Here is a 26,030-nt window from a genome sequence, read left to right as displayed (position 1 = left end):
TTGGACACTTCCAGGGATGGGGCAGCCACAGCTTCTCTGGGCAACCTGTGCCAGGGCCTCCCCACCCTCACAGGGAAGAATTTACTCCGTACATTTAACATAAATTTCCCCTCTCTCAGTGTGAAGCCATTCCCCCTTGTCCCATCTCTCCAGTTCCTGATGAACAGCCCCTCTCCAGCTTCCTTGTAGCCCCTTCAGATCCTGGAAGGTGCTGTGAGGTCTCCACACAACCTTCTCCTCTCCAGGCTGGACACCCCCAGCTCTCCCAGCCTGTCTCCATAGGGGAGGTGCTCCAGGCCTCTTATCAACTTCGTGGCCTCCACCAGTTCCACTTCCCTTTAATGCTGGGGGCACCAGACCTGGCCACAGCACTCGAGGTGGGGTCTCACCTGAGCAGAGCAGAGGAGCAGAATGACCTCCTTCAACCTGCTGGCCACAATCCTTTTGGTGCAGCCCAGGATACAGTTGGCTTTCTGGGCTGCAAATCAAATATAGTGGGATAAAATCCACACATGCAGAAACATCCAGGGTTTTTCCCCCACTGGAAGAATTAAAAAGCCTTGACAAGGCTTCATTATTCTGAAATTTTAATAAGGAGTAGAAGAGCAATATCAGAGGGAGCAGCAGGAAGACTCTGTCTTTTCCACTGTCTCTTATGGTAATTTTTTCCATGTAAATCAAAGATCTTAAAGGTTCAGCAAAAGCACATACAAGGATTACAAAGGAGTATGTAACAACCTGGACACTTCATTTCCCAGACACATGCCACAGGGAAATCTTAGTTCCTAGAATGAGGAATGAATGGTATGGGACACTCCCAACTATTTTCTAACACAATTTAACTGATAACATTGGAGCCAATACAGAATCTTTACACAGAGCCACCTTTAACAAAGTGTTAAAATTGCACTTGTAAGGGCAACTGCAGCCAAGGACATCCACAGCCTTCCCAGATTTCTGGGGAAGTGCAGGTCCTGGACACAGCCTGTCTCCAAACCACACAAAATGTGACTTTTTGTACCGAGATTTGTTACAAGCCAGTGACCAATTGTATCTCACATCTGGTGGGGGCAGGAGACGATCCAGCAACCTGCGAGATATCCTTGTTCCTACATTAATTAACCATTGTTCAGAGCCACTCACTAATTGCTCTTCTTGTGCAAACACTGGCAGCTCAAGGTTTTAAACGCTGCACGGGCAGTGCTGAGCACAGAATCCTGCTCTTGGGAACGGGGAGTGACACAGGCGGGTCCCTGTGTGCTGCTCTGAGAACCTCGTTGTGTGGAGATGGAGCAGAAATGCCTTAAAGGGACGAGCTGATGGATATTCCGGGTCCATTCAGAGCAAAAAAAGAAAAAGCCACAAGCACACAGGGGCTTCAGTTTCCTTGTGTTTGAGTAAAGACTCTTTGTAAAGGGAAATAGGTTAAGGGGTGGCACAGTGGGGAGCTGTGGGGACACGGGGTGAGGGGATAGGCTGCTGTGGAGATGTAGGGTGAGAGGCTGGAGTGCCATGGGGCCGTGGGGTGAGGGATTGGGGTGCAATGGAGCTGTGGGATGAAGGGCTGGGGTGCCATGGGGCAATAGGGATGAGGGGCTGGGGCACTGTGGGGCTGTAGGGTGAGGGGCTGGAATGCAATGGGGCTGTGGCATGAGGGGCTGGGTTGCCATGGGGTTGCAGGGTGAGGGGTTGGGGTTTCACAGGGCAATAGGGTGAGGAGCTGGGATGCTATGGAGCTATGGGATGAGGGGCTGGGCTGCCATGGGGCAATAGGGTGAGGGTCTGGGGTGCCATGGGGCAATAGGGTGAGGGACTGGGTTGCCATGGGGCTGCAGGGTGAGGGGCTGGGGTGCAATGGGGCTGGAGGTTGAGGGGCTGGTGTGCTGTGGGAACGTGGGGTGATGGGCTGGGGTGCTGTGAGTGAGAAGTTGGGGTGCTGTAGGGACACAGGGTAAGGAGCTGGAGTACCGTGGGGATCAGGGGTGATGGGCTGTGGGGTCAAGAGTCGAGGGGCTGGGGTGCCATGGGATGTGAGGTGAGGGGCAGGGGTGCTGACCCACTGCAGGCAAAGTGACAGCACAACACAGATAGAGTCCCCTCAGCCTCCTGGCCCTGCTGCTTCCCCACTGCGTGGTTTTGTGGGGTTTTTTTTAATTCTCCAAGAGCTTTGCACTTTATTCAGTAATGGAATAAGGTATAAGGAGAAAGGACTGCAGAGTCCCTTTCAGACACAGCAAAGGCTCAGCAGAGCACAGGGAGTGCTGCAAGCACTGACACCCACTGTGACAGATGGCTCTGACCTGGCAGTGTGGGCACGTGGCACGTGTAGCTTCAAAGGGACTGACAGGCTCTGCCACTGCACTGGAGACTCCACAGCCTGCACAGCACAACCCCAGCCTCTGGTCTGGGAATGCATGAGATGTGCCTGTAGACCTTTACAAGGAAATCACGGAATCCCAGAATGCTTTGGGTTGGAAAGGACCTTAAGGCTCACCTCGTTCCACCCCGTGCCATGGGCAGGGACACCTTCCACCAGCCCAGGTTGCTCCAAGCCCCGTCCAACCTGGCCTTGGACACTTCCAGGGATGGGGCAGCCACAGCTTCTCTGGGCAACCTGTGCCAGTCCCTCCCCACCCTCACAGGGAACAATTTCTTTCTAATATCCCATCTAACCCTGCCCTCTGTCGGTTTGAAGGCATTCTCCTTTGTCCTGTCCCTCCAGGCTCTTGTCCAAAGTCTCTCTCCAGGTCTCTTGGAGCCCCTTTAGGCATTGGAAGGGGCTCTAAGGTCTCCCATCTCTGGGTGGAGAGATGAAACCACCTCTTGGGAAGAGAGAGGGACTCCTATGGGTAACTTTCAGCCAGATAGAAAGTCCAGTACATGATCATGGAAAGGAAAAAATACTGAGGACACCCTGGCAGAGCTTTTTACCTGAAGGGAAAGAGCAATTCTGCAGAGTTCTTTAATTTGGGCTCTGTGGGTGAAGGTCAAACACGGGAGCATGAAGGGTTGTGCCTCACCTCCTCCTCTTCCCTGGATACCTGTGAAATCTGAAGCTTTGAACCCTGGTGTTGGGTTTTGCCTGGGCTCAATTCCTACAAAACCTGCCCATGCTGTGGTGCCACTGGTTTGCTGAGCCCCAAGCTGCAAACAGGCCAGGGAGGTGTGAGAAGCACCAGACTGGCTGCCCTCCCCTCCAGCTTCCTAAACTGGGCCAGACTGGGTGGAGCAGGCTGGGTCTAAACTGCAGAAGGGACCCCGAGTGTCCCCAAAGGCAGCGCCCGCGGTGCCGTTCCTGGCTCTGCTTTGCCCTCTCTCCACAGCACCGCGGTGGCTGATGGTGGAGGGGGGATGGAGAGTGGAGCTGCAGCAGAGACGGCCCCAGGCCGGCCGGGGGTGCCCAGCACGGGGAGAGGTCCCCGTGTCCGTGGGCAGCACACGAGGGGCTCCGTCCCCCACGGGACCTACGCGCTCTGGAAGCCCCACACTTCCAAGAGCTGCACCTTGAAGTCCTCCTGGCAGAGCGGGGGGTTGTCGAAGGTCTCGCAGTGCCCCGTGTGCCCCCAGAGCAGGTCGGCGTCGAGGGACAGGGCTTGGCCTCCCCCTCCACCTGCAAGAGCGAGCGCCGGCTCAGGGCTGAGCTCCCGCCTCGGGCGGCTCCGGCCCAACCTGGGAGGGCTCAGGGCTGCGCCCACCCCTCGGCTCTCTGTCCCCGGCCTTGTCCTGACCCTGCTCCCGGGGCTGCCAGGGGGGCACAGGCTGGCGGTGCTGCAGGGGTTTCTGACACCCCAGCACGGGGGGCACAAAGATCCCGCTCCCAGCCCGAGCCTGACCCGTGTGTCTGCTCCGGTGGCCGTGCCCGGCCCCTCCTCGGGCTGATCCCCTCCCGCGGCTCCTCCATCCCACCCAGAGTGGAGGGAAGGGCTGGGGAAGGACACACCAGCCCCAGGGGCACAAACCTCTCCCGTGGTTCGGGCTGTGCTGCTCCCCCTCGGGGCTCTCGGAAGGAGCAGCTCGGCACTGTCCTGCTGAGGTGAGGAAGAGGGGCTGCCTTCACCTGCCCTGCCTTTAAACTGACATCCCCAACCAGGAGGTGTTTACCCTCGGGCAGGTTTTAACCTGGAGCAGGGCCCTTTTCAGCCGGAGCAGTGGCGGGAGGTCGGTGCCCACCCCCGGGGGCCCCGGTGGGTAATTAATTACCGATAACGATCCCTTCCCGTGAGCCGGACATGAACATGGAGGCTGTTTTGGAAGGCAGGAGGAAATGCCTGACGGCCAGGAACGGGGACAGGCGGCCTTTCCTGGGCGGCGTGGGCACGGTGAGGCGATTGGAGCTGGAGCTGGGGCTGCCCGGGCAGGAGCCGAGCCGGGAGTCGGGAGAGGGGGAAGGCGAGCGCTGGCGGGAGCGCGGCACAGCCTTGGCCAGCTCCGGCTGCTTGATGAACACCCACTCGTACCTCTCTGCCTCGGGGCGCACCTGGAGAGCAGGAGACACGTGGGGACAGAGCCTTTGGGACACTTGTCACTGCTGGGGGAAGACGGGGCTGCCTGGCCAGGGTGGGCAGGGCACAAATGATACAATCATGGAATAGTTTGGGCCGAAGGACCTTTAAAGGCCAGCTAGTCCCTGCCATGAGCAGGGACATCTCCAGCCAGGTCAGGTTGCTCAGATTAAATGCTGTGAGCCAAGGCCAGATCTGGAGTTAGGAAGGGACAGGGCTGCCCTGGAGGTGGGTGTGGCTGAGAAGTTGGTTTTGGTTTTGCCAGGTGCTGCCAGAGATGGGCAAACCTGCGCTGCCCACAGTGCCAGGTGGATGCTGGGTGGATGCCAGTGGGATACCAGATGGATGCTGCACTTTGTCCCCGGGATCTCTTGGTCCAGCTCAGCCTGTTCGTTCTTCGGGGGTACCAGAGCTGATTTGGGAATGCCCCATCCAGGAGCTGCCCTGAGCAAACTGGGCAGAAACCTGCCCTGCTGCCATCCCAGGAGGGGCTCCCAGGCCCACCTGGGGGTATCACACGTTCCTAGGGGGCTCAGGGCAGCCCCAGCTCACTCAGGGCAGGAGTTGGGTCTCCCTTTGCTCTGATCCAGCACAGCAATTCCTGCCAGAGCTCAGGGCAGTGCTGGGGCCGTGGGGAGGAAGCACCTTGGGGCTCACTGTGCCCTGAGGGGTCAAGGAAACAGTAATGAAGGGCCAAAGCCAGAGATAAACCATGACTTACAGTGAACACAAAGCACTCCCCTGTCCCAAAAAAGGCTGATGCTGCCCCACTCTTCTTCCTTTCACTCCAGTCAGAGGAGAGAAATGCCCCACACACCTTGGGAGAGAGCAGAGGGATCAGTGGGGGCTCAGGACCAGAGCCAGCCCCTGGAGCACTGGCCATGGCCCATGGGGTCAGCAGGGCAGGGGCTCTGCTCAGTCCTGGGGGAGTCAGGGAGCCAAATTCTGCTGTGCCAGCTGAGTCCTGCACTGACAATCACTGGTGCTCTGGCTGTGAGTCCACTTGGCTCCTGTGCCCAAAGCTGACCCTGGTGTGGATGTCCTTGACCTGACCATGGCTGGAAGGGACCTACCAAGGGCTGGAACTCGTGCCTGTCCTTGGCACAGCCAAGGAATAACATCAGCTAAAACGTGTAGGAAACCAAGTTTTACAGGTCACCTGCACGGGGCCCTGGGGGTGGCAGGTGTTTATCTCCACACCACACTGAAGTGTCAGGCTGGGGACATCAGCACTGGTGGGTCAGTAAATCTTTGGGAGGCCTGAACAATTCACAGAACTTGCCTCCACTGTTGGATGAGAGTGGAGAGAGAAAATACAGATTTCTGAGCCCCTGTCAGAGCCCCTGGGAAGATCCCTGGCTCAGGGGGGGTTGCAGTTATTTCACAGCTTCCAGCAGAAACTGTCCTTGTTTCTCCTCCATTTCCCTTGTGTGGCTGCTCCTACAATCAGTGGCAGAACCTTGCATTTAGTGCTTTGAAAGCAAGTCCTGGCTCAGACAAAGCATCTGCTGACTTGAGGAAAGTCTGCTCAGCCAGGATTCATGACTTGTGTTTGCAGTAAAAGAGCATCACTCGTGGCCCCTTTTCCTCTCACCAACTCCTCCTGTTCCCTGCAGCATCCCCTGTCTGAGGGGTGTCCTGGTGGCTGGAGGTGCAGTTTGTTCTCTCCTGGGAGGTGGAACAGACCCCGGGGCAGGGCAGGAGAGGGATCACACAGACCCAGGGCTGCTCCAAGAACTGCCAGTGGGGTCAGCCCCCCTGTCCCCTTCCCCACCTCTGCTTGGGAAACACTCACCTCCCCCTCGGTGGTTCTGATGAGCAGCACGGTCGGTTCGTAGCCCTCACAGCACGTGTAAAACCTGCACAGATGGACAAGGGGGTCGGGCTGGGGGCTCTCAGACCCCAGAGCAGTGAGCCCAGCATGTGGCCAGCACGGGGCTGGGAAGGAGAGAGGAAGGGGGTGGTGGCTCTTCTCAGCTGGCTCAAGGGAGTTCGTGGAAGGACACGGCAGAAACTCAGAGTCACGAAGCTTGAGCATCTCCAGGGTTTGTGCAGAGCAGAGGGAGTTGCCTTATGGGACTTCTCAAGTCATCACCTTTGCTTGGTGAAGCTCAGACAAACCCAAACCCTCAACCCTCTCACCCTACCCTCAGACACCAGGCTGGGGGGGATGTTTGGGGGGAGCTTACAAAACAAGCTCACTTTTTATCTGGATGTGTTTCACAATCCAGGCTCTGCACCCTGTGCTGCCTTGGAAAGGTCAGGGCTGCGCTTCCCGGGGCTGCATCACTGCCATGGGACACCCACTCACCTCTCAGAGGCTGGGGGAGCTCGGGGTGCTGACTGAGGTGCCCATCACACCCCCCTTTAAACACTGCCCTGAGAACAGGGGGTAGTGGGCAGCACCCAGTCCTGGACATCCCAGTGATCCCAGTGCCCTTCCCGCTCTGCCCTGAGCTGCATCCCAGGAGAGAAACACCCCGGCACTGAGTGATGTGGGGATGTCCCTGCTTCCCACGCCCCCTGCACTCCACAGCCAGGGTGTCACTGGGCCCTGGGCTCTCTCCTGCTCTGACACATCTTGCTATTGCAATTTTGGGCATTGGCCTTGACACCTGGGCTCTTTCAACTGGAGTTTGGTGTCTGTCCTGGGCAGGATGTTCCCAGTGCCCCTGCCCTGAGCTCAGCACCTCTCACTGTCAGGGGCTCCTACAGAGGACAGGGTTGGGTTTCCTGCCTGTTTTGAGCCACAGCATTGACTGCAGTGCCCAGCACCCCTGTGTCCCATCCCTGGGAGGGAGCTGGAGCCCTGGGGATGGTGTTCTGGCTGGACCTGGCTGCTCACAGCATGGCCAGTGTGGCACATGGGACGTCCCCTGCACTGCACATCCCCAGGGCTCCGTGTTCCCCAGTTGCTGATCACCATCTGAGCGAGCCTCAGCCCTCTCCCCTGAGTCAGCACCAGCCCAGATCACACTCAGGGTCTTGAGCTGAGCCCAGGACAGTCCCCAGCAGACCCCCGATGTGCCCTGGGGACACTCTGTGTTGCTCCTTTCTACCCCACCAACCCCTGCCCAGTTTTCACCCCACACATCCGACCCGCCCGGCCCCTGGGCAGGGGCTGCTTTACCTCTGCAGGCTGCACCCATCCTGGGAGGTGGAGAAGAGCAGCAGGGGGGGGAAGAGGGAGAAGCGCTCGGGGATCCAGGACCAGACGAGGCGCATCTCCTGAGCGGTGACGATGCTGGAGCTGAAGTTCTGCATGTCCACGGCCAGGTGGAAGGGCTGCCTGCACAGGGGGATGGACATTGTGCCGAGCTCTGGGGCCCGTCTGCTTTTTGGGGTGCAGCCCCCAGGCATCAGGTTTTGTCCTGCTTTTTGCACGGTGAGATTTCTGCCACCACCACCAGCTCTGGCTGTCCCGTGTCTCCCAACAGGGTCCCCCAAGGGGCTGGGAGGCCCCAGCACAGCCAAAGCTACGAAGGGTCCCTGAAGCTCCCCCTGTGTGTCTCCACAGTAGCTCACATTCTGCCTGCTCAGCCCCACGGGCTGGCAAGGGGAGAGGTCTCCTTACCTGCTCTGCACCATGGTTATGCCCCTCTCCATTAACGCCTTCCTGTTGGCCATCTGGAGGAGCCAGATTTCCTTGCGGGAGAACAGCCGGATGCCAAAGGCTCTCTCCAGGAGTTTGTCGACAGTGACGTGCTCGGCAATGTTCTGCACGAAAGCCTGCAGGTCCGCCTTGATGTCAGAGCCCTCCGGCTCGGCCGAGCTCCCCGAGAGCCTGAACTGCCTCAGCAGGGCCAGGGCGATGCGGTACAGGACCTTCTGCCCCTCCAGCAGGAACACGTCCAGCACACGGACGGCGTAAGCGAAGGGCAGGTCGTGGAAGAGCCACGACAACCACTCCGAGTAGACCTCAAAGACGTTCTCGGAGGCGCTGGCTATGAGTTTGTGAGCTGCTGGACAGTGCTTGTTGGCCAGGTCCCCAAATGTCATGCAGGAGGCCTGGTGGGCCAGGAAGGACTGGTCGATGTAGCTGGTGTGGGGAGCGTTGCTGGCGAGGAGGCGAGAGATGCTCTCGAAGCACTGAGCTTCGTCCTCGCTGTAGTGCAGCAGCAGAGCCACCAGGGAGGGCAGGATCGGGCTGTAGGTTATGTCAGGGAAGAGGTTGCCAACACAGATGAGGATCTTCTTCAGGGCAGCGACCCCTTCTGGGTTGAGGCAGTAGGTGGGCATGGGGCATCCCTCCAGGAACTCCGGCAGAGGGTGGGAGCTCGCGCCGGGCTTCCCGAAGAGCCGGCTCGCCACGTCCCTGTAGACGACAGCGTCTGGGGTGATGAGCCGGCAGGAGACCTGCTGGATGAGCTGGTGGTAGAGCCGAGCCCTGAGGGCGTGGCTCGTGGCCCAGCAGCCTTCCCTCGCCAGCTTCTTCAGCTCCTTCTGGGGCTTGCTCAGGATGTCCTGGGGGATCTGTGCCGGCCGCTGCGGGTCCGGCATCCTGTCCCAGTCCACGAACTGTCCACAGCCCGGGCAGGAGGAGGCGTCGGTGTCCCAGGTGTCAGCCTCGGATGTGACCACGATGGTGACTGGAGATGAGCCCAGCTCCTCTGCAGGACAAAGACCTTTTATTCAACACTCTCCACCGCCCCAGCCAACAGCGTTTCACCCTGGCTGAGGGTACTCTGAAGTCTTACAGCCACGTCCTGTATTTCTTTATTGTCCCCTGCAAGGGGAAGGTTTTCAGGCTTTGCCTGGCTGGAGCTGCTTGCTTTGCCCTCTCCTGCTCCCCTTGGCTCAGGACCCTGGGGAAGCTCAGGGCCAGGTCCCAGCTGGGTGTCAGGGCTGCTTCTCCCACCATGAGGGGCTTTGTACCCCTCAAAAAGCTCCTGACTTCCCAGCCTGTGACCTGCTGAGAGGGAGGTGCAGAGAGCAGGGACACAGTCCCTGTCCCCCGGGGACATGTCACACCACCGAGGAGGACGAGCAGCTCAGTCCCAGCCCAGCTCTGCAGGGATGAGGAGGGACCTCACGGGCAGCGGGGCCCAAGCGATGCTGAGGCCGAGAGGGACCATCGGCATCGTGTCCCCTCCCAAGGACAGCGCGGGGCAGGAGGGTCCTGTCCGGGTCGGGCAGCCCAGGACGAGGCTGCTCCGAGCCCAGGCAGAGGGGACAAAGCCGCCCTCGGGTGTTTGCCCTCCTCTTGCTGCCTCCTGCCAAAGTCTCCCGACCCCTCCGGCTGCTCGGGAGCCGGAGAGAAGGGGCGAGGAGAAGGTGCTGCAGCTCCAGGGGCTCGCCGGGGGTGCGGGGCTGCTCTAGGGGTGCAGAGGGTCCCTGTTCCCCGTGTGCCCCCAGGCACCTGCAGAGACCCCGGCCGGGGACCGCACGCAGGGACTGGTGAGCACCTGAGGAGCCCCTCGGGGTCAGAAGGTTCCCATCGCGGGAGGCTCCCGCACACAGCACAGGGGCAGGGCTCGGGCAGCCGCCAGCCCTGCTCCGGGAAGAGCAGAGCCTGAGCTCCTCCTAGAGAGACGGGAGCGGCATTTCCCCGGGGCTGCAGGACAGCTCGGCTCCGAACCCTGCACAGGAGACGGGAGCTGTCCCCGCCTGGGTGAGCTCTGCTGAGTAGGGATTCATTGGCAGGGATAAAGTCAATTCACACACGTTAATTCTCGGCTGTATCTATCTCGGATGTGCTCAGGCGCCTGGGGAGTCAAGGATGGATTCGCGCCGAGCCAAACCTCTGCTTTGGCCCCGAGGGGACACGAGAGGACAGCACGTGGTGGCACATCGAGAGGGTCCTGACGCCTGGGCTGGGTCCGGCTCTGGCTCTTGCTCCCCAGCTCAGTTTGGCCCCTGCTCGAGGTCAGGAGGACCAGCAGATCGAGTTCAGTGCTGGTTCAGGGGAGGGGCAGCAGTTTGCTGCCGTGGCTGCTCATCCTGACTCCCTGCCCTGGAGACAGCCCGACCCCGAGCCCAATCCCGCAGGCTCCTGGCCATAGAAACCAGGCTGAAACAACACCGGGGCTGAAGCAGGGGCTGTTTGACCCGCGGTCCCCAAATTCACCTCTTCCTCTCAGCCGGGTGCTGCCCTGCCCGGAGCCCTGAGGAGCATCACCCCGAGCCCACCCGGTCCCCGGTGCGGGCTGGTGGCTCCAGCTCTGCCCGCCCCGGGACAAGCCCTGGGATTGGGGCAGGAACTGTGACTCTGCTCCGGCCCCTCTCCTCTATTCCAGCCCCTGTCCCTGCTCTGCTGGACGTGTCCCCGGCCCGAGCGGGGCCGTCCCGCACTCACCTCGCCCGGTGCCCGTGTCCTCGCCCCCGGCCCGCTCGGCCCTGGGGAAGCCCCCGGCCGCCCCCCCGGGGGAGCCGGGCAGGTTGAGCCCCACCTGCAGCATCGCCCGGGTGCGACCACCGCTGCCGGGTCCCCTTTGTCCCCGTCACCTACCCTGACTTATAAGGCGAGGGCACGGGGGGTTTATTTGGAGTAAACAGAGCGAGGGGTGGAGCAGCTCCCGCGCCCGCGTCGCCCCTTCCTGCCCTAAATCTGCACCGGGGCCGGGCGGGGATGGAAACACCCCATGGAACGAGATATCATCGAAGAGCAACGAGGCCATTAAACCGAATCCTTTGTTTTCCCCAAGGATAACCTTCATTTTCCCGCTCTGGAGTTCAGGGGCAGGAGGGGCCGCGGGGCTGAGGAGGGGCCGGGGCTGCGGCCGCCGCCCGTCCTTGAACGAGGGAAACACAGAGCGTGGGTTTGGAGCCGCTTCCCGCTGGATGGTCCCGGGGGAGCCGGGAAGAGCGGCACGTGAGCAGCAAGTGCCAGGAGCCGGTGACGAGGAGGGATCGGGGCCACGAGGAGCCAGTGCCGCCCTTGGGACGCTCCTCGGGGCTGTGCCGGCCGTGTGCCCGGGGCGGCTTCAGCACCGGTCGCCAAAACCACCAGGGGAATTGGGGGCGATGTGCCCGTGCCCCCAACAGCCCCCCGCCCCTGCCGCCCCCCCAGCAGGAGCACAGACCGCCACTGCTGCAGGCACGGCTGTGGTGCTGCAGCCTTTCCAACCTGCCCCCGGGAAATGGTTGTTATCGATTGACTTTTAGCCTCAAAACGCGTTGCAGAGCCACAAACCGTACGTTGTGTTCACAGTTGAAGGAAAAGTCCCCTCCAACAGCTGGGAGATGCTCCCAGCACATCACCCCGATCCAACATTGCTGCTGGAGAACTCACAGCTCAGGCTGCACTTCGTGTGTATTTTTATAGATTTTTAAAGATTTTTATTTCCCTTTAAAAACCTGATATTTTCTGTAGCGGTAAGAGCAGCTGCAGGTTGTTCCTGCCCTGCCTCCCTGCCTGCACGTCCGTCTGCCCCTGCAGCACATCCCTGAGCAACCACCGGCACCGGCGGTCTCGGGGCATCTCCCGGGCAAGTGCAGCCCCTCTGCAGCCCCTCTCCTTTCTGGATGAAGCACCTTCTCCACTGTGTGCCAAAATCTGTTGGGAGCAGCACGGCTGTCCCGTCATCCCTCTCCTCCCTTTGCTCCTGATGAGCCTGGAGCCCCGGGGAGTGGGGGCGAGGGGCTGTGTCAGCAAAGGGCCCCCAGGGGCTGTGCTGGGTGGGAGGGAGCCAAGGGGGTCTCCCAGTGGGAGGCTCCCAGTCTGCACTCAGAGCGTGCCTGGGCACCCAGTGGGCAGCTCTGGCTGCACCCAAAGGGGCAGGTGGTGGCCCCCAGCCCTGCTCCTGGGAGTCCCGGGGTCCCCACACCACATCCCACTCTGCTTCCCGGTGCCGAGGGATCGTTCAACTCAAACCCTTTTTATGTATTCTCTCTCCAAATCAAACCCTTTTGCCCAGGCTCGTGGGTCCTGCTGCCTTTCCCTGGACCTTGTTGGCCGCCTTCTCCTCCTGTGCCTTTTCCAGGACAGCGGGTACCTCTCCCCGCCAGCCCGACCCAGCTCTGAAACCTCCGGCAGCGCCGCCGCCACCTCCCGGCAGCCGCTGCGGAGGTGGGAGATGGAAGTGAATTAGGGACAGGGCGAAACGAAACATCACTTCATGCGTTTTTAATGGTGAAAAAATTAAATATGTAGAGGCCGCGTGGCTCCAGCGGAGCAGCGCAGCCGAAGGCCATGAATGTTTGATGCCCAGAGCTGCGGGAGCAGCCGGATGTGGGAAGAGCTGTGACAGGGGAGATGGAGCCCACCCCGGGGGGCTGCCAGGGCCAGCGGGGAGCGCAGAGCCCGGGGCACTGCTGGCACCTGGGTCCTCCCGAGCGCAGCGATCTCAGCCCCGCAACGGCAGGAGTGGGACGCGTGTCCCTGCTCCCCACCCCAGCACGTCCCCAGCCCTGCCCAGGGAAACGAGTTGGTGCCTGGGGGTGCTCAGCACCCCCCAAACCCGCCCCGGGGCAGCTTTGCTCGGCGGGGCTGGTCCCCAGGGCACGGGGGCTCCTCTGGCTCCGTGTTCAACACTCACCCCAGCCCCGGGGGCTTTGCTGTGGGGTCGGGCACTCACTGGGAGCACAGCGGGGTCACAGCCCCCAGGAATGTGGGAGCACAGCGAGGTCACAGCCCCCAGGAGTGTGGGAGCACAGCGGGGTCACAGCCCCCAGGAATGTGGGAGCACAGCGAGGTCACAGCCCCCAGGAATGTGGGAGCACAGTGGGGTCACAGCCCCCCGGGAACGTGCTGATGAGGATGCACTTGTTATCATTATTGTTATCACTATCGTCATTATCGTTATCTATATCGTCACTGTCGTTATCAATATCGTTGTCATTGCAGCAGCAGCCCCGTGTCACGAGGACAATAAAGCCTCTCTGTCAGCGTCTCGTGACTGCTCCTCAGGCACCGGGGCCCAGGTTTGTGCCTGCATTGATTTGCGTCACCAATCACACTCAGAAACAAAGAGGAGAGGCCAAATCCTGGAGGATCGGGGTGGGAAGGGCTCGTTGGGCTTGGACAGAGGCTGCTGTGGGAGTGATGGGCTGTGCCCACTGCCAGGTGACTGCAGGGCCCTTGGCAGCCACAACAGGGACTGTGCCAACACCAGCAGTGTCACCAGGGACCAGGGGATGGGGATGAGGGGCACAGGGACATCAGCATGGCCAGGGCAGGGCAGGGACTGTCATCAGGAGATGGGCAGGGAAAGGGGATGGAGCTGAGGATCTGGAGAAGGGAACTGGCAGCTGCCTCAAGGAAGGGAAAGGCCTGAGCCAGGGATGAGAGGCCTCTGGAGCCCATGGGGCTGCTCTGCCTGAGGGAAAGCCCCGGCGTTGGGCACTGCAGGTGACACTGTGGGGGGTTAAAGTGACCCTTGAGCATCAGGAGCTGCCACCCAAGGTCTGAACGGGATAGGGTGACCCACTGCTTGGCATTGGGGAGGAAGGGAGGGTGAGATGTGAGGAGGAAGGGGAAAGAGAGGAAGGAGAAAGCGAGGAAGGGAGGAAAGAGGAAGAGAGGAGAGAGAAAGGAGGGAGGCAGCAGGAGGAGGAGGGGTGGAAGGAGGAGGAAGGAGGGTGGGTGTGCTGCAGAGGTGCCAACCAGGGCAGGCAGCCCTTGGGAAGATGCAGCACTGGGATACTTCCCACGCAGTGCTGGATGGTGGATGTTGGGGATCAGGTGCCAGGAGTGACCCTGCTGGGGAGAGACAGCAGGAAGGGCTGGGCAGGGAGGGATAGACATGGCTCTGTGCTGTGAACATCTGCACCCTGTACCACACAGATCTGCACCTGTACCGGGCACATCTGCACCTCTGTACCTGTAATGGGCACATCTGTACCTGTATTGGGCACATCTGCACCTCTGTACCTGTAATGGGCACATCTGTACCTGTATTGGGCACATCTGCACCTCTGTACCTGCACCCTGAATTTCTGCCCCTCTAAACCCTGAACTTCTGCACCTCTAAACCATGCACCTCTGCACCCACACCCCACACATCTGTGCCTCCCACCGAGCCCCTCTGCACCTTGTACCACACAACCAGCACCGCTGCACCCTCGGGCTCCGCACCGGGCACCCCATTCCCCTGGATCAGGCACCACATTCCCATTCCCTGCAGCCCTGCACCTCTCACTCCTGTACCCCCGTATCCCTTTATCGCCATACCCCTGTACCCCTTGATCCCTGATCCCCTGTATCCCCGTACCCCTTTATCCCTGTCCCTCCGTACCGCTGTACCCCGATATCCCTATACCTCTGTACCCCTTTATCCCTGTTTCCCTATACCTCCGCATGCCTATACACCTGTATCCCTTTATCCCCGTACCCTTATATTCCTGTTCCCCCGTACCCTCATATCCTCGTCCCTCCGTCCCCCATATCCCCGTCCCCCTGTACCCAATATCCCGTCCCCCTGTCTCCCCGTCCCCCCTCTCCCGGTCTCTCCCCCTCTCCCCGTCTCCCCGTGTCCCTCTCCCCTCTCCCCTCCCTCCCCTCCCGGCGCCTGCGCGCTGTGGCCGCTCGGGCGGAAGCGCGGGGTGGGTTCGGGGCCCGCGATGGCTCCGGAGCCCTGGTGAGCTGGGCCGGGGCTGGAGCGGGGCCGGGCGGGACCGACCCTGCGGGGCCTCCCCGGGGCTCCGGGGCCCCGTCACGGGCGGCGGGAGCGGGGCCGGGCAGGGCCCGAGTGTGTGCGGGGGGGTTGGACCTTCCCGTGCCGGCCCTTTCCCAAAGCCCGTCCCGGGGTGTGTTGGGGGTGTTTTACCTTCCCCTCCCGGCCCTTTCCCAGGCCGATCCCGGGGTGTGTTGGGGGTGTTTTACCTTCCCCTCCCGGCCCTTTCCCAAAGCCCGTCCCGGGGTGTGTTGGGGGTGTTTTACCTTCCCCTCCCGGCCCTTTCCCAAAGCCCGTCCCGGGGTGTGTTGGGGGTGTTTTACCTTCCCCTCCCGGCCCTTTCCCAGGCCGATCCCGGGCGGTCCCGGTGCCCCTCCCGGTCCCCCCGGGCTCAGCCGCTCCCCCGCTCCCTCCAGGCTCTCCCTGCTCGATGCCACTCGCCAGCTCGCCCAGGACATCGCCGAGAAGATCCAGGAGCGGAACCGGTGCCAGCGGAGCGGGGAGAGCTCAGCCAAGGTACCCCGGGATGGGGGCTCAGCTGGGTTTTGGGTTGGAGCGTTCTCGGGGCGGGTTCAGCTTTAAATCTGCGGGGGCGGGATGTGCCCGAGGAGCCCTGAATTCCCTGGCAGGGGGTGCAGAGGGAAGCGGGAGCTGCTGGAAGGGGCAGAGCCGGTGCCAGGACGGGGGTGACGCTCCGGCCCTGCCCCGGGTCCGGCTGTGTCGGTGTCACCGCTGGGACCTGCAGGGACACGCTGTGTGTGATGGCAGGAACCCAGCGCCAGTGCTCTGTTCGTCGGGGGTCCTGTAAAGACAACAAGGGTGCAAACTCTAAATTAACAGAGGCCTTTCAGCCTCCCCAAAGTCACCTTGGGTTTAACAGAACTGATGTTTCTGTGGGCGATCAGGCTGGTTTGAAAGGAGGAGAGGAGGAGCCCTGGGAGCGTTGGGCTCACCCTGCTGACTGCTCGGGGCTGTCGCTGCCGGGATCAGAACTTTCCCAGAGCTCCCGAGCTCAGAGGTGCTGGGATGCACATCAGCTGCTCTGTGCCCCTCTCTGGGAATAGGGAACAGATGTTTCTCCCCACGAGATTGGATCGCTGCCTTCTGCAGGGGCTCTACAGCAGAGGAAACAGGAACTTTGCAGCCTTGTTTTAGCCACATTTTTGACAAAACATAAGACCAGAATTAAATATAAATGAGAAGTGGAAGTGAGAGCTTACCCAGGAAAATGTTCTCCACGTTTTCACACTTCCTGTTTAAAAAATAAAATAAAATTGGGATTCTCAGGAAGCTTCTGTCTCCAGGACTAAAAGCCTCATCCTTTCCTCCAGGCAGTGCAGGAGCAGCTTCATGCCATCAACAGGTCCCTTGGATGTGTTAAGTTAAAAAAAGGCTGCAAGTCCTTGAGTTGGTCCTTTATAATAATTGACATAATTAAAGCCCCACTGATTTATCTTGCAGGCTCTGCTCCTCTTTAAAGCAGGGGTTTAATATGATACCCAAGCACTGAATCTTCTCTACCATTTTAAAACCTATCAGCTTTTAAAATAAAATGCCATTTTTTAAATGTTTCCCGTGAAGAAATGTTGAGGAAAACTGTGTGGGCTTTGTCCAATAATCAGTGCTGCTGAATGAGTGACTCAAATTCAGCATGAATTGAGAAGAGGTTTCAGAAGGCCCAAATAAGTGGGATTTGAGGGAAGTGTTTTCTCTGGCTGTAGCATTGAGAGGAGTGTTTGGGGGTTGGTCCCTGCTTGCAGGATGGTGAATTATCACAAATTGCACAGATATGCCCAAGCAGTAGAAGACTAATAAAAAGATTGCAGCTTAACCTGTGTGTATTTATAGAGGACAAAGTCCTCCATTTCCATCAGTGCCATCCATGACGTGTCCCCAAACCCCAACAAAACCTCGTGTTGCTGTTGTTTGAAGCCTTTCTGGGGCCAGAACTCTCCGAGGTTGTGTTTTATGGAAACATTACATGGTTGACTTAGTTCTTCATAAAATCACTTGTTCCATGCCCTGTGTTTTTGAGTTTCCCTTTCATCCATTAACAGGTAAAGATGAATATTTGGCAGTGTTTGATTCTACTATAAACAAGTTTCCAACAAGGAGAGAGTTGTTTTCACAACAGAAATGCCTGTTGAGAAATCCACGGCTGAGCAGTCTTGTATTCTGTGCCTCCTGAACACTTTAATGCAGGGAAATGTCTTTGTACATTGTTTGCCTGTTAGGGAGAATATAAACAAGTTTTTATTTTTATAGTATTTTGCCATTAGCATGGCTAAAAACCCTGTTGCCAAAAATAAAGCGTAAAACTTAAAATGTAAATATAAACTATAAGGAAAGATTTCAAGGCAGCACTTACAGTCTGTGAGCTCTGCTCTGTCGAGCTGATCTTAAGCCTTCCACTGGTTTCTTTTTTTCTCTGAAGGAAGTGAAATGTTGTGTTGTGCTGCAGTTGTGGCCAGTGGTGTCTGTGTTTGAGGACTTTCTTGGCCGTGTCACCTTTATGTTGTTCTGCTGTTCTGGGTTGATTAAATGCAGCGTTCTCCTCCTGGGCAGTTTTGGGTTTGATGGAGTCACACGGGTGCTGTGTCCATAACAAACAAACCACATTAGGCACAGACTTGATATAATTCTATAAAAAGACATTTTCACTGCAGACATGGCATCCTGTGAGCTCTGTGTGCAGTGGGGTGAGGAGGATGGGTTGTCAGTGGCCTTTTGGGTTTCAGTTTTTGCCCGTGGAATTCCACTCCCTTGGAGTTTTGTTTGCTCCCCTGGGCTGAACTTGAGAGCTGTTGGTGGCTTCAGTTTGTGCCTGAGCATGTGTGTGTGTCTTGCTGAGGAGCAGGAGTGTCCTGGCTGAGTGTCCTGGGCTCACCCTGGAGCTCTGCACGGGCTGGAGATGGGCCAAAGGCTCACGAGGCTCTTCCTCTTCTGCCTCTTCATTTGTGTTGTAAAAGTTGATTTTTCTTTCAGGCTCCTTTTTCCTTCAATGTGTTCAAACTGCCCAATGAATTAATTCCTGGAGGAGAGAAGAGGTGACAATAAACAAGCCTTGTTCCTAAGCTGGTAGCCAGGCTGCAGACAGCAAAAGGAATCTGCCATTTCCTCCTGAGTGGTGAATTCACACCCCTTCCAAAGTCTCCCTCTTGGGTCTTGGTTTTGGAGGTGCAGGCAGAGGTGTAACCAGGGTCTGGATCTTGTGCCAGTAAGTCCAGCCTTCCTCTCTTGCCTGGGCCTGGCCTGTGTGTGGGCTGGTAGGGAAGGAGTTTGGAAAGGGCTTGGAAGGAGCCTGGGAGGAGCTGGTCTGGGGCTCAGAGCCCACACGTTCCATGGGGTTCAGCTGCCATTGCCAGCTCAGGGGTCCTTTAAAATCCTTGCAGAGTTGTGACCCAGCTTTGGGTTTTCCTGGGAGGCAGAGCCCACTCTGGGCTGTGTCTGAGGCTGAGCCTCAGCTTTTCCCCTGCATTAGAAAAATCAGCACCTGTTGTTTGATGAAGTTCTTGCAGTGACACTTGTCCCGGGTTTTGGGCTGGTTTTCCGTATCTAATCCATCTCTGATGTGACAGCCCACACTTTTCCAGCAGTCCTTCCTTTCATTAACCTTCTTGCACCACTGATCACATATTTACTGTGCCCATGGCCTGGAGCTGGGAGGGTTTCACCAGAATTAATCTGCGTTTATGTTTGGTCACCATTCAGTGAGTTTTACCTCCTTTGAAAGCTGCTGTAAAGCTGTTCCTGGTTGTGCAGTACAGTTTGTTAATGCTCCAGTATTGATCCCAAGTGACAACTGGGGCCGGCACACGGGGCAGGACACTCCATTCCTTTGGGACAGCATTCCTTTACCTTCCGGCGTGTCAGCCTTAATTAAGATGCAGCTGGAATTTTCCAGGGGAAAGGTTGTGCTGTTGACGTGACTCCCCTTGAGCAAGGTCAGTTAAATTTCCTTTAATGGGTTTTCAATAGCAATTTCAGTAGCTTCTCCCCTCTTTTCTCCTTGGAGAGAGATCTGTGCAGGTTGTTGTAACAGAGACTGGAATGGGGCAGAATTCCCTGTGGATTCACACCATTTGAAAAGCACAAGGGGAAGAAGCAACTTCTACCTTTTCTCTGGGTGTAATAATACAGGGTGCAGCTTCTTTCTAGAAAGAATTCTTCTTTCTCATAGCTCTCTTTGCTGAGGGGTGCAGGTGGGCTGTAGAGGTGAGACTGTTTCACTGAGAACTGTATGAGCTGGGTTATAATATATTTCATATTGTGCTATGTCCAATCTTGCTTGGAAAATAAGGGATGGTGTAGAAAGAAGACAGTAATGTTTGATAGCAGCATTAATCTGAGATTAATATTTATTGTGGAGTGTATTTTGAGGGTTTAAATAGGAAAATCAGACTGATGTGAAATAAAATGTGGCTGTGGCACAGCAGGGCAGGCTGGATGTGCTCTGGTGTTCAGCATCACCAGGGTGCTTAAGGGAGATGGTGTGGTTCACAAAAAGTGCTTTTTAGTGGCTTTCAGCAAAAAAAATCACCTTTTTATTTTTAATTCTGACAGATCTGTTCCCTCAGGATGGAAGTTACATGACCACATTGCAATGTCCAGTGAGGAGAGGTGAAGAGCTCTCACGTGTGGCTGTGAACACAGTGGGAAGTGTGCCTGGAATTTACAGACTCACTCAGTGCTGGATTATTTCCCAGCAGTGCTGATCCATCTCCCGGCCAGGAGATGTCCCCACTTCACCACAATTCCTCCAGGAACTCCGACACAGGTTCTGGGTTGTGTTCAACAGTGTTTCCATCTGGTGTTTTGGAGAGAAGGAGCAAGCCCTGAGCACTGGGACAGTGGGATGTGGCTGTCAGGGGCCCTGAAATACCCACTCAAGGCAGCAGAGGTCACAAGGCATGGGGGGCCAAACTTAGGAGAGGAAGAAACAGAGAAGATGAAGAGAAGGAATGAAAAAAATCCTGGTTCTGGACACAGTGACTTAGTCCCACTGATGACAAGTAAACATTTCGTTGCCAAATAAACATTTAGAGGAGTTGGAGTGGCCACAGGAGGCATCACAATGGTTGGATAGCCAAAGGAGATGTCACAGTGATTGGATAGCCACAGGATCTGTCACAATGGTTGGATAGCCACAGCAGGTGTCACAATAGTTGGATAGCCACAGGAGGTGTCACAGTGCTTGGAGTAGCCACAGGAGCTGTCAAAATGGTTGGAGTAGCCTCAGGGTCTCTTTGTGGGATTAGAGTAGCAACAGGGCTTATTATGGGGGTTAGAGTAGCCACAGGGCTTTTCCTGGTGGATTAGAGTAGCCACAAGGCCTCTCCCTGGGGTCAGAGGAGCTGCAGGGCCTGTCCTGGTGGATTAGAGTAGCCACAGAGCTTGTTGCAGGTGTTGGAGTAGCCGCAGGTGAAGGCAGGGAGAGGAGCAGGGCCAGCAGGACCTGGGCTGTGGTGTCTGCTGGTGGCTGGAGCGATGGACCCCGAAGCCAACGAGGATGCCACCTATTACCTGGAACAGTACAGGGCCAACCTCCTGCCCCAGCTCAGGTGAGGGGGCTCCTCCACCCTCTTCTCCTGTCTCCTCCATCCCTCCTTCCCCCACTGTGGCAAACTGCCATCCCTTATCTCCATCACTTCCATCCCCTCTTGTACCTCCCTTCCCTGGCCCTGTTCCTCCTGTAACCCCCTTGCTCTGTCAGGGGATCCCCCCTGGGGAGGGGTGGGGATGCCACTCTGACAGATGGGGTCTGAGATGGTGTCGGGCTGCTCTACCCCATCACCACGCCCAGAACACAGACCAACGCCCAGGGCAGTCCAGCACCCTGCAAGGACCTGGATCCAGTGTGTAACCTTGAGGAAATGCTCTCTCACAGGGCACTCGGAGAGCCAGACGAGGACCCCGCCACCTCGTTTATGTGCCTCCTGAAGAAGAAGAAAGAATTCCGATCTCTGGAAAATGCTGTGGCGGAGAAGAAAGAGGTGAGAAAGGTGGGAGGGTGCTGGAGCGTGGCTGGGAGGGCTTTGGGGTTCTTTGGTGGGTGGCAGCAGCAGGCAGGTGGCTGGTTCTGTACGTTGGCAGCCGTGTCACCCTCTCTCTGGTGCTGCCAGGCCTTCAAGAAGAGGCTGGAGGTCATTGCCGAGCAGTGGAGGGACCTGCACGCCAGGAGGACTCAGCTGAAGGCCCACGTGAAGAGATCTGGGAGGACTGTACAGGTACTGCCCTGCTCAGCTGACACAACCCTGAGCCACACCACCAACTCCTCCCCTCCCTTGGGAAAGAGAGTTTTGGACCAGCACACCTGGCCAAGGCTCCCGTGAGCCTGGGGGTGTGAGAACAGCACTGGCAGGACACAGGGGTTTGTACCACAGAGCTGCAAAGCCCTGTTAGGGCTTGGGTGGGGAGAGCTTGTCCTGTACCCATGTGATCTCCTGAGGGCCCCAAATGTCCCCCAAGGAGGGTCTCAGCCTTGTCCCCACTGTTGAGCTACATCAGTCTTCCAGGGACAGGTACAAGGAGGTCTGAAAATCAGAGTGCCATCCCAGGTGCTCCCTCCAAGACCGTGCCATGGCCCTGTAAAAGGAGAGGAAGATTGTTCCCAGGAGTGCTCCAATGCTGGTCTCTCCTCTCTGAAGGTGTCTCCTTCCAGTGCTGTTGAGTAACCCAGCTGCATCTTCCCTTGCCTTCCCTTCCCTCTGTCTGTGTGTGCTGATGGGGAAACATCACCAGGAAAATGAAATGCTGCGAAACCAAGCCCTGAAGAAAGCCAGCAAAGATAGAGAGGAGAAAATAAAAAAGGAGAATGAGCTTCTGAGAGCTAAGAGGGAGCTGGAAGCTCTCATAAAACAGCATCAGAAACTCTGCCAAAAACTGCCAAAATACTCCATGTTCAAGAGATACCTGGAGGATGTGGTGGAGATCTCACAGGTGAGGTTGGACCTGAGAGAGGCAGATCCTGGGCTCAGGGAGGGCCTTATCTGGGTGTTAAAATAGAAGAGATAAAGCAAGTCTAGGGAAATTAAAACACTTGGTCAAACCCAGAGACCTCAAGTGGGATGGGAAGGAATTCCCTACAACCAAGGTGAGCCACAGGGAGCAGAGTCAGGGGAGGAGAACCAGAACAGGAGGTGAAGGCTTGAGAAAACCAAGAAAAACCATGAGAAGGGGCGAAAGCTCAGGGCTGAGGGGCCCCTTTGGTGTCACCATTTCAGGTCATATTGGTGGTTTGGGAGAGGTAAAGAGCTGCCTGGGAATGAGACTCGGGCAGCTGCAGTTGTGGTTGTGTTTATCAGAGCACTGCTCACCTGGGGAAGAGCTGTAATATCTCCCCTTGCCTATGGCAGTGAGAGCTCCAGACCTGGCACAGTGGGATGTCATCACCCAGGGAATGTGGTGGTGCTCAGGAGCCAACAGGGACAATAGTCTTGTGGAGAAGGGAAGACCTTTCATCTGGGGGAGGTGTTGGCCCTGCTCAGGGCAGGGTGCCAGAGGACATGAGATCTGCAGGTGGTGAGGGAAGGTGCTAACACCAGGGATCCTGTGCTGCAGTTTCGGGACATCGAGGACGTCATTTCCTTCTACAAGTCACTGATGAGGTCACGCAGGGAGCTGCTGCAGTCACAGCAGTGGCACAAGGCAATGACTAAGCAAGCCAGGGTGCTCCTGGACCAGTACAGGGCAGAGAAAGGAGCTGAGATGCTGCAGTGCAAGAATGATCTGGCGCAGCTAAAACAATATTTAGACCAGGCTCGAAGTGACATCCCTGTCTGGGTAAGGAACTGTGGGATGGGCAGGCCAAGATCTCCAAGGCCTGGCTGAGTCAAGACTGGCTGATGGCTTATCCTGCAGCCATGGGCTCATGGCAAGGCCCAGTAGCAGCCTTTGTGGCTGGAGGAGATGGCTAATTTCTTCCCTCCATGGGGTTGCAGAAGGAAGAATGAAAGCCCTTCCTGGTCTGGGAGGGGGGTCAGTGGCAAGTGCTGCTGCAGGGGATCAGCTTCCCTGCTGTGGGGAGGGTGGATGGGGCTGTTCCTGGACCTGCTTCCACCACACTGAGCTGAACCACTTCCAGCACAGCCCTGGGCAAGGCTTCCTAAGGAAGCAGATGAGTGTGGAAGTTGGGGTCTCCGAGCCAGGGTCTCCTGTGCTGAAGCAGCACCTTCAGCTGGGCCATGTCCCCCTGCTCCATGTCTCCTCTTCCTCCAGGAGGCTCAGTGGATCGACATCCAGAACAGGGCTGCCAAGAAGGCCACGAAGCTGAGGGCCATTGAGAGGACCATCCACAGCCTCTTCCACGCTGCCAGCGCACGGCTGGATGCAAAGTGGAACGTGGCAGCACGTGACAGCCACAGACAGCTGGACATGGTAAAGCCAGGCCAGAGCCCTTCTCCCTTCTCAGAAAGAGGAGCAGGAATGACTCTCAGCTGCCCAAAGGGAGGGGAGAGCCCACAGGCCCAACAGACACCTTCCTTTTCACATGGGTGTTCTCGGGGAAGGGGCTGGGGACTCCAGGCAAGTCTGTCTCTTGTGAGGAGGGTGCTTGTGGGGCAGAAGTGTGAACCAGACAGGCTGGGACAGGGGATGCAGATCAAGGTTTGGTTTCATTCACCCACTTGCCCACAAAAGCCCATTCTGGTGGTGCAGATCCAGCAAGGCAAATGCCTTGTTTGTCCTCCTGCTCAGTGTAGTTGGGGATATTTGCCTCCAAAAGGGACAACAAGCTCCCCTCTGCCCCCTGTTCCCATCCCTGCACTGAGCTCTGCCTTCTCTCTTTCCCACCCTAGATCCAGCAGTTTATTGAAGACCTCAGGGACATCTCTGCAGAGGACATGAAGAAGTACAAATGAGAACCTATTCAGGGACCTGCCCTGCCAGCAGGGTGGAAAAGGAAAGGAGAGGACAAGAGAACCCAAGAGATACTGCAGAATAAAAAAACCCCAAAATGTTTTAAGGTGTCTCTTCATTTCCTGGGAGGATTGGACACATCAGAGCTCCATCCCACAGATGCCACTGGGATGCCTTCTCTGGCAGATGGGATTCTGGGTGCAGGAGACAGTGTCCCAGCAAGGTGGTGAGAGCAGGCTGGGACAGCAGAGTCTCAAACAGGGATCAGTGCTCACATTTGGACATCCCACTCAGCCTAACCTCAGCTATTTGAGAGGGATGTTACAACATGGTGGGGAGAATTGGGGAGAGCTTCAGAGAGTTTCCACCACCACACTCAGCCTGTCACCTCCTCCCAGAGAGCAGCTCTGTGTGCCAGGGCTGGATCTGAGCCCCTTCATCCCACAGGCATCAGCATCCTCAGATGCTGCCCTTCCCTGCTCTTCTGTGAGACCAAGCACACAGCAGCAGAAGAGAGAAACAAAACCAAGCAGGAGAGAATGAACTTTGCTATGGCCCTCAGGGGTGTCCCAGAGATTGGTAAATGTCTTGCAGAGGCACTGGTGATGATAACCAAGAGCAGTAGCTCTTAGAAAAGTCAGTTTGTGACTCATCCAAGAGCAGGGAAGATGATGTGCATTTGTGCCCTTGCATCTCGTCTCAGCTGTGACATATCCAGAGGCACCAGGATCATTTACACCCCTCCTGAGAGGTGACTCATCTGTCCCCTCTTCTTCCACCCACAGCCACCCCCTCACCCACTTTGTTACCTCTCGCTGGTGGCAGCTGATGGGAGTTAAAGCAAAAGGAGCAGCTCTGGCCCCTGAGGAAGGGGGGGCTGCAGTGCCTGCCACTCCTGAGTGATGGTCTGAGGGCACTGCTGGCTCCAGGGGCTTAAGGAGAAGACAGAGTGATGGGCCAGGTTACCTGAAGTCCTTTGGATACCGAGTGCTGGGCAGTTTGGAGATGTTAGGCTGCACCTCAAGGCCTCTCAATTTAGGAAGGATATTGAGGGGCTGGAGCAGGTCCAGAGAAGGGCAACAAGGCTGGGGAAGGGTCTGGAGCACAAGTGCTGTGAGGAGCAGCTGAGGGAGCTGGGGGGGCTCAGCCTGGAGAGGAGGAGGCTCAGGGGAGACCTTCTCACTCTCTGCAACTCCCTGACAGGAGGGGGGAGCCGGGGGGGGTTGGGCTCTGCTGCCAGGAACCAGCAGTAGGACAAGAGGGCACAGCCTTGAGCTGCCCCAGGGCAGGTTTAGGTTGGACACTGGGAAGAAGTTCTTCCCAGAGAGAGGGATCAGCCCTTGGAATGGGCTGCCCAGGGAGGGGGTGCAGTCCCCGTCCCTGGAGGTGTTTGAGCAGAGCCTGGATGTGGCATCAGTGCCATGGTCTGGGTGACAAGGTGGGGTTGGGTCATGGGTTGGACTGGATGATCTCAGAGGTCTTTTCCAACCCAACTCATTCTGTGATTCTGTCTCTTACCCAGATGCCTGAGCTCAGCTCCTCTGATGAACCCTCAGCACAGGACAACAGAATCACAGAATCAATGAGGTTGAAAAAGCCCTCCAAGGCTGTGTGAGTCGACACAGCTGCTCGGCCCGAACAACCATAAAAATCACTGAAATGCAAAGGCTAAATTTATTTAATTCCCTTGCTAACTGGAGGATCCTAAAGCAACACCAGGCTGGAGACACACAAGTGGGAACGCTGGCACCATTGAGCTCTGGTGATGGGTGGCAGGGCTGCTCTTGGTACCAATTTGTCAAGGGCCCTTTCTCTGGGGAGCTGGACAGCAGGAAACCCTCTCAGCTAAGGCAAAGCAGCCAAGGCATCCCTAGACCAGCAGAAAGACAAACTCTGCTCTCACCACTCGTGAGATGCCAGAAGATGCCGAGCTGGAGCTGTGCTGGTCCTGCTCCACAGAGGGGACTCTCAAGGTTGCCAGGCTTTCCTGGGCCACCTGCCATCCTTCTCCTGCCTGCTGGAGCCATCCTGCTGGCTCAGGGCCCTCAGCCCCAGCAGAGGAGGTGGCAGGACCCACTGCCCAAGCACAGTGTGCTGGGCATCACTACACTGCAGTTCC

At 57.5% G+C, this 26,030-nt stretch overlaps 2 protein-coding genes across 3 annotated transcripts; one reads left to right on the top strand and one right to left on the bottom strand.

Annotated features, from left to right (window-relative positions):
* Nucleotides 1-3,081: 3,081 nt before the first annotated feature.
* LOC116796437 (TBC1 domain family member 24-like) lies at nt 3,082-10,900 on the bottom strand. The gene is made up of 7 exons (XM_032707060.1): nt 10,798-10,900; nt 8,077-9,112; nt 7,633-7,791; nt 6,298-6,361; nt 5,224-5,319; nt 4,201-4,477; nt 3,082-3,610 (listed from the first exon to the last, which is right to left on the bottom strand). The coding sequence occupies exons 1-7, from the start codon at nt 10,898-10,900 to the stop codon at nt 3,465-3,467; spliced, it is 1,881 nt and encodes a 626-aa protein (XP_032562951.1). The 3' UTR covers nt 3,082-3,464.
* Nucleotides 10,901-14,955: 4,055 nt separating this feature from the next.
* On the top strand, nt 14,956-24,008 carry CCDC42 (coiled-coil domain containing 42). Of its 2 annotated transcripts, XM_032706991.1 has the most exons (10): nt 14,956-15,019; nt 15,472-15,571; nt 19,619-20,278; nt 20,459-20,616; nt 20,943-21,048; nt 21,178-21,282; nt 21,797-21,994; nt 22,616-22,837; nt 23,273-23,431; nt 23,851-24,008. In XM_032706991.1, exons 4-10 carry the CDS (start codon nt 20,543-20,545, stop codon nt 23,911-23,913), a joined length of 927 nt encoding a protein of 308 aa, XP_032562882.1. In that variant the 5' UTR covers nt 14,956-15,019; nt 15,472-15,571; nt 19,619-20,278; nt 20,459-20,542; the 3' UTR covers nt 23,914-24,008. The 2 variants fall into 2 exon arrangements, with proteins under 2 accessions (XP_032562882.1, XP_032562883.1); XM_032706992.1 differs by lacking the exon at nt 22,616-22,837 and having other exon boundaries at nt 19,619-20,616.
* The last annotated feature ends 2,022 nt before the right edge of the window (nt 24,009-26,030 follow it).

This window comes from Chiroxiphia lanceolata, chromosome 19, assembly GCF_009829145.1.
Source record: "Chiroxiphia lanceolata isolate bChiLan1 chromosome 19, bChiLan1.pri, whole genome shotgun sequence".
Lineage (NCBI taxonomy): Eukaryota > Metazoa > Chordata > Aves > Passeriformes > Pipridae > Chiroxiphia > Chiroxiphia lanceolata.
Note: the sequence above shows the minus strand (reverse complement) of the source record. Positions and strands in the feature narration are given on the sequence as shown.

Coding starts and splice junctions, on each gene's coding strand:
- LOC116796437 (XM_032707060.1), bottom strand. CDS start 10,900: ATGCTGCAGGTGGGGCTCAACCTGCCCGGCTCCCCCGGGGGGGCGGCC. Junction 4,478..5,223: donor GGGAGTGCTTTGTGTTCACT/GTAAGTCATGGT, acceptor CCTGCTCTCCAG/GTGCGCCCCGAGGCAGAGAG. Junction 3,611..4,200: donor ACGGGAAGGGATCGTTATCG/GTAATTAATTAC, acceptor TCGCTCTTGCAG/GTGGAGGGGGAGGCCAAGCC.
- CCDC42 (XM_032706991.1), top strand. CDS start 20,543: ATGGACCCCGAAGCCAACGAGGATGCCACCTATTACCTGGAACAGTAC. Junction 21,995..22,615: donor ATGTGGTGGAGATCTCACAG/GTGAGGTTGGAC, acceptor CCTGTGCTGCAG/TTTCGGGACATCGAGGACGT. Junction 22,838..23,272: donor GAAGTGACATCCCTGTCTGG/GTAAGGAACTGT, acceptor CTCTTCCTCCAG/GAGGCTCAGTGGATCGACAT.